General features: G+C 44.2%; 1 protein-coding gene across 1 annotated transcript in view; it reads right to left on the bottom strand.

Moving 5' to 3' along the window:
* Positions 1–12,423, bottom strand: part of INPP5D (inositol polyphosphate-5-phosphatase D) — a 259,560-nt gene that overhangs the window by 31,584 nt on the left and 215,553 nt on the right. The window contains exons 21-22 of the mRNA XM_069727768.1: positions 11,242–11,321; positions 1,061–1,148 (exon numbers count right to left, since the gene is read on the bottom strand). Of these exons, the coding sequence (XP_069583869.1) occupies positions 1,061–1,148; positions 11,242–11,321 (168 nt within the window). The remainder of the gene's footprint in view (positions 1–1,060; positions 1,149–11,241; positions 11,322–12,423) is intronic.

Below are 12,423 nucleotides of genomic sequence, written 5' to 3'. Positions count from 1 at the left end.
TCTGCTCACAGGCCTCCCCGAAGCACAAACATGTTCCTCATCAAAGAGACTGACAGAGAGAGAGAGACAGTGAGAGAAACCAAGAAAAGACCTGACCACGGGCCGCCCCACAGCCTGTCTCTATGATGAGGAACATGCTTGTGCTTCGGAGTGGCCTGTGGGCAGGTCTTTCTTTGGTTTCTCTAGCCTAGAGCAAGCAGATAAGACTCTGCATACAGTCCCGCCCCAGAGCAAAGGCATATCATCAGCTGAAAACTTCTACCATTGATTATACAAGAACCACAAGATGGATTTCTTCACTCCAGGTATCATTTTAATAAGTTTAACAGGGGCAACATGACAATGTCTGTAATTTACTTAGAAAAATCCTGCTGACAGCGATGCTTTAATCTATACTGGTTGTTGCTGTTGCATAGGAAGTATTGTATATTCCATGCAACTTCACCTAAATGGTTTGTGCCGAGTGTTTAACTTATTCCATTCATAAAATAGGAGATAACTTTCCCATCCCTGGAGCTCCAACTGCTGAGATCTCCGTTAATCCCAAAGAGAGAGAGACAACTCTGACTGAAGTGGTAGCTAAACCTGTGCATCTAAATTCCAATTATTCTCTATGGATCTAAGCTAAGCGCTGTACTCTGCTTTCTATGGGAGTCCCATATACAATGGAGGGAGCAGACACTGACCATGCAGAGCCCCATTCTTAGAATCGATGGGGGTTCAATCAATCAGATTCTCAGTGATTAGGAAGTTATCCCTTATCCTCCGTATATTGGATAATTTAATATTTTGCTAAAAACCCAATCTCTGACCAGGAGGCTTATGATACTGTATATGAGGCTATGAAAGTAATGCCTTCATGGCACTTTTCACCATTATTTACAATTCTTAAAATTTTAATTAATTCCAAATTTCCGAATGCTGATATGCAATTGTTTGCCTGTCTGTAAATCCCCCAATGCTATCTGCCGTTCCGTTTTATTCTCATCAGATTAGCATGTACACAGGAGTGACTGCAGAAAATTCATCATTATGACATATCTACAGTTTGTCTACTAACCATATGATTCGTCTGTGTCCGAAGACTTGATACAAATCAGCAGGTGCTGGTCCAGAAGGTACTCGAGATCTGAGATGATTGGCGTTAGCTGCAAGGACAGAACTGTGATAATATATAGAGACCAAAAAGTAGGAAATAACACAGCACGATGTGCAGGAAGATGGATGGCTGGTGTGATGAGCATAAAGGGCTAGGGATGGACAAGGGAGGACACTATGTTTATATGAAGGCAAAGTAGTCCAAAAATGAAACCTTCACACAGGAGAACCACATGAAATGTACAAATGTCATTGGACCAAGAAATATAATGCATTGTAGGACTTAACATGAACCCTCTACCCCCATATTAACTGTGACTATATATTTATAATTCTCCCATGCCTTCCATGGACCCGGAACCATCAGCGCTAGTCCATTCCACATGAATGGAATGGAACATAAGTCACTGTCAAGTTTTTACACAAATGCTCCTCATGCCTTTACAGAGCAGATTTTTTGGAAAAAGATGCAGCACTGATCTTAGTGACTATTGCTACTTTAAAGTCTCAGTAACTTATTCCATTTACCATGAATGTATTGTAGGTCCTCCCTTCACTGCGGTTATAACCTTTTTATCTAGGTTATTAATTAAGATTCATTTATTACTTCCATACTAGTGAGAAATACAGCATATTACTGTTTAAAGTGAATCTGTCGCCACCTGGGACGTATATGACCTATTAATATGGGCATACCGGTAATAGAAATGTTACACTGATCCTACCTGTATGCCTCATATTAACGGTCTTGTTGTTGAGAAATGTTATATTGTATCTTTATGCTAATTATTTCTTCCAGGCTCCGGGGTGTGTGGTGACTGGAAGAAATCCCTGCCCCCTGTCTTGATTGTAATACTTACCCCCTCCCATGCACTTCAATTACGGCCCCTGAGTCCTGTGCACTGCACTCCCTCAAAAATCCATACCTCATCCTCCATTCTATGGGCACAGTATTCAGGGATCTTCAGGATTTATTCCTCTGTAAATAAACCTGTTATTTGTTTTGTCTGTGTGTATGGAGTGTGGACAGAGGTTTCTTGTGTTGACCCCTGTCAGAAGAAGAAGACCCTACTGCATCTCACTACTCCTCCCAGCAAGATTCAAGTGGAGGAACTATGCCATATTGAGGTGAAAACTACCAGACACCCTGCCCACGAAGGCAGCTTACAGGGGTGTTACAGAGAGATAGATCAAGACAGGTGCAGCAAGTATGGAGGCTTTAACTGAAGCACAAGTGTCCGCGTGGTGTGAAAAGATGACCATAACTGAGGAACACAGTTTTGCAGTATGTGGTGAACTCGCTAATGCATCTGATAAATAGATACTACAGATCGTGAACCGACTCCAAGAAGTTGTTCATCCCAGAGTGGTTGACAGACGGGGTGATGAAGGGAGTCAATTATCAGAAGCCCTGATCACTACTGAAAAGACCCCGGAGAAGCAGTACTTCCCACCAGTTTTTGCTGTGCCATTAAAATGTGGGCAACAGTGGAAGATCACCTGGCCCGAGATGCCTGCAGCAGCGGCGTCATCTCCGTAATCAAGCACACTGCATGGGAGGCATAGTGAATGTCCATCTTCCACCTTTGCTTGTGACAAGCCTGTGGAAATTGCTGCTACTGTTGATGTGGTTGTGGCCGCCCTGGAAAAGTTAGTCACCGGGTTTGCACAGATGCAGCCTGAAGGGGCCTAATAATTGACTGAGAAGTTTTTCGGGTGTCAATCCCATCCCAGATGGGGAAGAACGGTATGACATGTAAAAGGATGTTGCTCTGCAGTATTGAAAAGAAAGTAGAGATTCTGAAAGGTTCTGCTATAGAAGTAGTACAAGCTGCTTGGATGGCCAGCCACAGGTGTCCAATCAGATGGAGATATAGATAGGAATGGGACAGTGCAGATGTGGGCACAATAGATTCAGGATTAAGTTTAGAGGATCAGGTATAGGATAGGGATCATAGTTTATATTAGGTATAGGAAGTAAATTTGCAGGTTGGCATACAGTTCATATGGTTGGGACTAGCCCACCTGGGGACAGAGAAAGGTCAGACAAATAAAAGAAACCCTTTCTGATTAGATTAGTTAGTGTGAGAGTTCAGAGTTAGTAAGAAGAAAAGCAAAGTTCAAGAGCAGTGGGATGGAAGTATGAGAAGTACCTATCGTTCGGGCGGTATGGGATCCTGTGGAACTCCCTGTGGACATTACTGGAATGTACGGAGCCTCGAGGTCGAGTCAGTGGCTCTGGAGCGCACTGACATTACTTCCATAACGTGGAAGATGAACAGAGAAACGCGTGAGAGAGACATCACAGATCCTGTGAGTACTGTGGAGCCTATCAGAAAATCCCTGGCGCTGAAGGGTCTAATAAGCGGAGGGATAGAACAGGCTGAAAGAATGGAGTATGTGAACGTGTACTGTGCCAGGAACCTTAGTAATGGAAATGACGGTTGTGCCCAATACTGCATGATGCCATCTACTGAACTGAGACTGCTAAGTAATGTTGGACTGGTTCAGCAGAACCGGCTGTCGTCTAGTAGGGTCAGCAGGGTCAGGTGCTGCATCACCTATTTTGAATAGTGGATCCTGTGTTACAAGCTGTGTATAGAGGTGTTACCTGACCTTTTAATCCTGCCCCTGATAATGAAACTTCTGGAAAGTCTTCAGTAAAGAAAAGGAAATGTAAATCTAAAGTAGCTCCAGGTCTATAACTGAGGACAGGTGATGGGTACTAGGTCTAGGTGACTAGGATGACTAGTGTGACAAAGTCACTGGCAGGGTGCAGGAGGGGAGATATGTTTAACTGAGGCTAATGGCTGTGATTTAACCCCTTCCCGACCTTTGACGCCACGTAGGCGTCATGAAAGTCGGTGCCAATCCGACCCATGACGCCTATGTGGCGTCATGGAAAGATCGCGTCCCTGCAGGCCGGGTGAAAGGGTTAACTCCCATTTCACCCGATCTGCAGGGACAGGGGGAGTGGTAGTTTAGCCCAGGGGGGGTGGCTTCACCCCCTCGTGGCTACGATCGCTCTGATTGGCTGTTGAAAGTGAAACTGCCAATCAGAGCGATTTGTAATATTTCACCTATTATAACGGGTGAAATATTACAATCCAGCCATGGCCGATGCTGAAATATCATCGGCCATGGCTGGAAATACTAATGTGCCCCCACCCCACCGATCGCCCCCCCAGCCCCCCGATCTGTCCGGTACACTGCTCCGGCTCCCCTCTGTCCTGTGCTCCGCTCCCCCCCGTGCTCTTGTGCGCTCCCCCCGTGCTTCAATCACCCCCCCGTGCTCCGATCACCCCCCCTGCACTCCGATCCACCCCCCTCCGTGCTCCGTTCCACCCCCCGTGCTCCGTTCCACCCCCCTGTGCTCCGTTCTACCCCCCCGTGCTCCGTTCCACCCCTCCCGCGCTCCGATTCACCCCCCCATGCTCCGATCCCCGCCCCGTGCTCCCCCCACCCTATCATACTTACCGATCCTGCCGGGGTCCGTCCGTCTTCTCCCCGGGCGCCGCCATCTTCCAAAATGGCGGGCGCATGCGCAGTGCGCCCGCCGAATCTGCCGGCCGGCAGATTCGTTCCAAAGTGCATTTTGATCGCTGAGATATAATCTATCTCAGTGATCAAAATAAAAAAAATAATAAATGACCCCCCCCACCTTTGTCACCCCCATAGGTAGGGACAATAAAAAAAATAAAGAATTTTTTTTTCCACTAATGTTAGAATAGGGTTAGGGTTAGGGGTAGGGCTAGGGTTAGGGCTAGGGGTAGGGTTAGGGCTAGGGGTAGGGGTAGGGTTAGGGTTTCGGTATGTGCACACGTATTCTGGTCCTCTGCGGATTTTTCCGCTGCGGATTTGATAAATCCGCAGTGCTAAACCGCTGCGGATTTATGGCGGATTTACCGCGTTTTTCTGCGCATTTCACTGCGGTTTTACAACTGCGATTTTCTATTTGAGCAGTTGTAAAACCGCTGCGGAATCCGCACAAAGAAGTGACATGCTGCGGAATGTAAACCGCTGCGTTTCCGTGCAGTTTTTCCGCAGCGTGTGTACAGCGATTTTTGTTTCCCATAGGTTTACATTGAACTGTAAACTCATGGGAAACTGCTGCGGATCCGCAGCGTTTTCCGCAGCGTGTGCACATACCTTTAGAATTAGGCTATGTACACACGGTGCGGATTTGGCTGCGGATCCGCAGCAGTGTTCCATCAGGTGTACAGTATCATGTAAACATATGGAAACCAAATCCGCTGTGCCCATGGTGCGGAAAATACAGCGCGGGAACGCCGCGTTGTTTTTTCCGCAGCATGTCAATTCTTTGTGCGGATTCCGCAGCGTTTTACACCTGTTCCTCAATAGGAATCCGCAGGTGAAATCCGCACAAAAAACAATGGAAATCCGCGGAAAATCCGCAGGTAAAACGCAGTGCCTTTTACCCACGGATTTTTCAAAAATGATGCTGAAAAATCTCACACGAATCCGCAACGTGGGCACATAACCTTAGGGTTAGGGTTGGAATTAGGGTTGTGGTTAGGGGTGTGTTGTGGTTAGGGTTGTGATTAGGGTTATGGCTACAGTTGGGATTAGGGTTAGGGGTGTGTTGGGGTTAGGGTTAGGGCTGTGATTAGGGTTATGGCTACAGTTGGGATTAGGGTTAGGGATGTGTTGGGGTTAGGGTTAGGGCTGTGATTAGGGTTATGGCTACAGTTGGAATTAGGGTTGTGGTTAGGGTTAGGGGTGTGTTGGGGTTAGGGTTGTGGTTAGGGGTGTGTTGGGGTTAGGGTTTTGATTAGGGTTATGGATACAGTTGGGATTAGGGTTAGGGGTGTGTTGGGGTTACTGTTGGAGGTAGAATTGAGGGGTTACCACTGTTTAGGCACATCAGGGGTCTCCAAACGCAACATGGCGCCACCATTGATTCCAGCCAATCTCGTATTCAAAAAGTCAAATGGTGCTCCCTCAATTCCGAGCCCTGACGTGTGCCCAAACAGTGGTTTACCCCCACATATGGGGTACCAGCATACTCAGGATAAACTGCGCAACAATTACTGGGGTCCAATTTCTCCTGTTACCCTTGTGAAAATAAAAAAATGTTTGCTAAAACATCATTTTTGAGGAAAGAAAAATGATTTATTATTTTCACGGCTCTACGTTGTAAACGTCTGTGAAGCACTTGGGAGTTCAAAGTGCTCACCACATATCTAGATAAGTTCCTTGGGGGGTCTAGTTTCTAAAATGGGGTCACTTGTGGGGGGTTTCTACTGTTTAGGCACACCAGGGGCTCTGCAAACGCAATGTGACGCCCGCAGACCATTCCATCAAAGTCTGCATTTCAAAAGTCACTACTTCCCTTCTGAGCCCCGACGTGTGCCCAAACAGTGGTTTACCTCCACACATGGGGTATCAGCGTACTCAGGAGAAACTGAACAACAACTTTTGGGGTCCAATTTCTCCTGTAACCCTTGGGAAAATAAAAAATTCTGGGCTAAATAATTATTTTTGAGGAAAGAAAACGTATTTATTATTTTCACGGCTCTGCATTATATACTTCTATGAAGCACTTGGGGGTTCAAAGTGCTCACCACACATCTAGATAAGTTCCTTTCGGGGTCTAGTTTCCAAAATGGGGTCACTTGTGGGGGGTTTCTACTGTTTAGCCACATCAAGGGCTCTGTAAACGCAACGTGACGCCCGCAGAGCATTCCATCAAAGTCTGCATTTCAAAACGTCACTACTTCAATTCCGAGCCCCGGCATGTGCCCAAACAGTAGTTTACCCCCACATATGGGGTATCACCGTACTCAGGAGAAACTGGACAACAAATATTGGGGTCAAATTTCTCCTGTTACCCTTGGGAAAATAAAAAATTCTGGGCTAAATAATTATTTTTGAGGAAAGAAAACGTATTTATTATTTTCACGGCTCTGCATTATAAACTTCTGTGAAGCACTTGGGGGTTCAAAGTGCTCACCACACATCTAGATAAGTTCCTTTCGGGGTCTAGTTTCCAAAATGGGGTCACTTGTGGGGGGTTTCTACTGTTTAGCCACATCAGGGGCTCTGCAAACGCAACGTGACGCCCGCAGAGCATTCCATCAAAGTCTGCATTTCAAAACGTCACTACTTCAATTCCGAGCCCCGGCATGTGCCCAAACAGTAGTTTACCCCCACATATGGGGTATCACCGTACTCAGGAGAAACTGGACAACAAATATTGGGGTCAAATTTCTCCTGTTACCCTTGGGAAAATTAAAAAATTCTGGGCTAAATAATTATTTTTGAGGAAAGAAAACGTATTTATTATTTTCACGGCTCTGCATTATAAACTTCTGTGAAGCACTTGGGGGTTCAAAGTGCTCACCACACATCTAGATAAGTTCCTTTCGGGGTCTAGTTTCCAAAATTGGGTCACTTGTGGGGGGTTTCTACTGTTAAGCCACATCAGGGGCTCTGCAAACGCAACGTGATGCCCACAGAGCATTCCATCAAAGTCTGCATTTCAAAAAGTCACTACTTCACTTCCGAGCCCCGGCATGTGCCCAAACAGTGGTTTACCCCCACATATGGGGTATCAGCATACTCAGGAGAAACTGGACAACAACTTTTGGGGTCAAATTTCTCCTGATACCCTTGGGAAAATAAAAAATTGCAGGCTAAAAGATCATTTTTGAGAAAATATATATATTTTTTATTCATGGCTCTGCGTTATAAACTTCTGTGAAGCACTTGGGGGTTCAAAGTCCTCACCACACATCTAGATTAGTTCCTTTGGTGGACTAGTTTTCAAAATGGGGTCATTTCTGGGGGATCTCCAATGTTTAGGCACACAGGGGCTCTCCAAACATGACATGGTGTCCGCTAATGATTGGAGCTAATTTTCCATTTAAAAAGCCAAATGGCGTGCCTTCCCTTCCGAGCCCTGCCGTGCACCCAAACAGTGGTTTACCCCCACATATGGGGTATCAGCGTACTCAGGACAAACTGGACAACAACATTTGGGGTCCAATTTCTCCTATTACCCTTGGCAAAATAGGAAATTCCAGGCTAAAAAATCATTTTTGAGGAAAGAAAAATTATTTTTTATTTTCATGGCTCTGCGTTATAAACTTCTGTGAAGCACCTGGGGGTTTAAAGTGCTCAATATGCATCTAGATAAGTTCCTTGGGGGGTCTAGTTTCCAAAATGGGGTCACTTGTGGGGGAGCTCCAATGTTTAGGCACACAGGGGCTCTCCAAACGCGACATGGTGTCCGCTAACAATTGGAGCTAATTTTCCATTCAAAAAGTCAAATGGCGCGCCTTCCCTTCCGAGCCCTGCCGAGTGCCCAAACAGTGGTTTACCCCCACATATGAGGTATCGGTGTACTCAGGAGAAATTGCCCAACAAATTTTATGATCCATTTTATCCTATTGCCCATGTGATAATGAAAAAATTGAGGCGAAAATAAATTTTTTGTGAAAAAAAAGTACTTTTTCATTTTTACAGATCAATTTGTGAAGCACCTGAGGGTTTAAAGTGCTCACTAGGCATCTAAATAAGTTCCTTGGGGGGTCTAGTTTCCAAAATGGGGTCACTTGTGGGGGAGCGCCAATGTTTAGGCACACAGGAGCTTTCCAAACGCGACATGGTGTCCGCTAACGATGGAGATAATTTTTCATTCAAAAAGTCAAATGGCGCTCCTTCCCTTCCGAGCCTTACCATGTGCCCAAACAGTGGTTTACCCCCACATATGAGGTATCAGTGTACTCAGGAGAAATTGCCCAACAAATTTTAGGATCCATTTTATCCTGTTGCCCATGTGAAAATGAAAAAATTGAGGCTAAAAGAATTTTTTTGTGAAAAAAAAGTACTTTTTCATTTTTACGGATCAATTTGTGAAGCACCTGGGGGTTCAAAGTGTTCACTATGCATCTAGATAAGTTCCCTGGGGCGTCTAGTTTCCAAAATGGGGTCACTTGTGGGGGAGCTCCAATTTTTAGGCACACGGGGGCTCTCCAAACGTGACATGGTGTCCGCTAAAGAGTGGAGCCAATTTTTGATTCAAAAAGTCAAATGGCGCTCCTTCCCTTCCAAGCCCTGCCGTGCGCCCAAACAGTAGTTTACCCCCACATATGAGGTATCAGCGTACTCAGGACAAATTGGACAACAACTTTCGTGGTTCAGTTTCTCCTTTTACCATTGGGAAAATAAAAAAATTGTTGCTAAAAGATAATTTTTGTGACTAAAAAGTTAAATGTTCATTTTTTCCTTCCATGTTGCTTCTTCTGCTGTGAAGCACCTGAAGGGTTAATAAACTTCTGGAATGTGGTTTTGAGTACCTTGAGGGGTGCAGTTTTTAGAATGGTGTCACTTTTGGGTATTTTCAGCCATATAGACCCCTCAAACTGACTTCAAATGTGAGGTGGTCCCTAAAAAAATGGTTTTGTAAATTTCGTTGTAAAAATGAGAAATCGCTGGTCAAATTTTAACCCTTATAACTTCCTAGCAAATAAAAATGTTGTTTCCAAAATTGTGCTGATGTAAAGTAAACATGTGGGAAATGTTATTTATTAACTATTTTGTGTCACATAACTCTCTGGTTTAACAGAATAAAAATTCAAAATGTGAAAATTGCGAAATTTTCAAAATTTTCGCCAAATTTCCGTTTCCGTCTGTATACACAGAGAAAGAAATACAGAATATCACAATGCAACCCTAATTTTTTATGTCACATGACAAACTTTGTCACTTGTACCCAGCCCTTATTCTGGTTAAAAAAAAATCAAATTCTGCACTGTGTGAATCTGACCTTATTCGGCCTCATATTATTTATACAAAGCTGTATCCCAAGTTACATTTTTATTTATTATTATTTTCCTTAACTTGCTTTTAGAAACATCTTTATCTAGTTAATCTCTTGAAATAGTCTGTGCTTGGTTCCATAAACTATGGATGTCTGTATTGTGAGGACTAGGGTTGAGCGACTTTTACTTTTATAGGATCGGGTCGGGTTTCACGAAACCCGACTTTTTCAAAAGTCGGGTCGAGTGAAATCGGCCGATCCTATAAAAAAGTCGGGGTCGGCCGAAACACGAAACCCAATGCAGTGCATTGGGTTTCCAATGGTTCCCAGGGTCTGAAGGAGAGGAAACTCTCCTTCAGGCCCTGGGATCCATATTTAAGTGTAAAATAAAGAATTAAAATAAAAAATATTGCTATACTCACCCTCTGACGCGCCCTGGTACTAACCGGCAGCCTTCCTTCCTTAGAATCAGCGCGTGAAGGGCCTTAGATGACGTCGCGGCTTGTGATTGGTCGCGCGACCGCCCATGTGACCGCTCGCGCGACCAATCACAAGCCGCGACGTCACCGAAGGTCCATCAAGCGCTGATTCTTAGGAAGGAAGGCTGCCGGAAAGAAGCAGGGCGTGTTCGAGGGTGAGTATATACCTAATAGGAATATACTCACCCTCGGACGCGCCCTGCTTCTATTCCTATTAGGTATATACTCACCCTCGAACACGCCCTGCTTCTTTCCGGCAGCCTTCCTTCCTAAGAATCAGTGCTTGAAGGACCTTCGGTGACGTCGCGGCTTGTGATTGGTCGCGCGAGCGGTCACATGAGCGGTCGCGCGACCAATCACAAGCCGCGACGTCATCTAAGGCCCTTCACGCGCTGATTCTAAGGAAGGAAGGCTGCCGGTTAGTACCAGGGCGCGTCAGAGGGTGAGTATAGCAATATTTTTTATTTTAATTCTTTATTTTACACTTAAATATGGATTCCGATACCGATTTCCGATATTGCAAACATATCGGAACTCGGTATCGGAATTCCGATACCAGATTCAGAAGATCGCCGACCTCATGGCCGACCCCACACAGGGGTCGGGTCGGGTTTCATGAAACCCGACGTTGCCAAAAGTCGGCGACTTCTGAAAATGGCCGACCCGTTTCGCTCAACCCTAGTGAGGACCTGATCTCAGAAGACTTCTATATGATTAGACTTCTGGTTGATTTTTTTACTGACCATATTATAGAAACATTTCATTACATGATGTCTTGCCACGAGCTGTTTAATGCCCCTTTGTGATGAATATTTGAGAAGAATTGCACATACACATATACCAATGATGAGAGATGACTACACAATAGGGATTAATCACCTTTGGTAGAACTCCGAACTTAACTATTAAAATTCCACTGTCGCATTCCTGGTCTTCAGCCTCTGAGCTCTTCACCATATCTACAAAAGTCAAGAACGTATTGAGATTTTTGGTTAATTTGATGCACAAAATTATACTAAACCCTTTTCACATTATGCTCATTGGTTTGTCAGCAGTATCATGGGTTTTTATGATCTAAACATGAAAAAAGAGGCTCTAATATCTAGGCAGGATCTGGAAACTGTTCTTTTTGCTGTATGGCTTAGCACAAGCTGCTACTCTATCCAATACTACAAATATATTTGTTTCCCACCCCCATATTTTTCAATAGGGAGGCGGAAGTAGTTCAACTTGCCTGACCCTTCTTTCTCGTGAGATTTGCTGCCAGGGGAGAGTTGGGTCTCCAAAATCAGCTAAAGTTCATCTAGGTTAAAGAATTGGCCCATGGTGACACCTTATCATCTGGTCACAGAATTGGTGATCAATGTCTGCTCGCAAGGAGATACGAGACATAGCCCCTATAAACTTGTCACCTGCGTGCCCCCGATTATCATTCAAATTATCAAATTAAAAAATATACGTTTACCAAAAATAAACTTCCTGATTTAAACACTAACACATAGTTTCTGATGACACACTGTGGACAAGCTGTGACATCTGCTGGTCCCATTGTCTTTGTGGGACAAATGTACATTTTATATTTATCAAAAGTCTTTTATCTGGTACAATAAACTCTGCAAATTGTAAAGATAGTGGAAATAGACTTTGAATAATATTACATTATGAAGTAAACAGTAACATGCATTACAACGTCTTTACTGAGTGGCTACTTTATTAGAGACACCGGCCCCTTCAAGATTAATGTTTACCTGTATGAAAATAAGACACATGATGCAGGATTGCAGAATATCATTAGGTAAGTAAGTTTTTCAGGAATCTGTTTCAGCGGTAGGTCACATATTACAAATTAGAAAATCGAGTAATTTGACTGTTATTTGGCTGTAGTTATGCAAACTGCAGCTGTATACACTTCTGGTGCTCCAGATAAAGTATCCAAAGGTAGAACTTACAAATAAAGCTGCACTCTGTAACGCTATAACAAACAAACATTAAATATATGAAATTGGAATTGAATTACTGCTCTAGAAAATAGAAAAAAATTAAGATACTTAATGCATAAAT

The sequence above is a fragment of the Ranitomeya imitator genome, chromosome 5, assembly GCF_032444005.1.
Source record: "Ranitomeya imitator isolate aRanImi1 chromosome 5, aRanImi1.pri, whole genome shotgun sequence".
Classification (NCBI taxonomy): Eukaryota; Metazoa; Chordata; class Amphibia; order Anura; family Dendrobatidae; genus Ranitomeya; species Ranitomeya imitator.
This window is presented reverse-complemented; position numbering and strand designations above follow the sequence as displayed.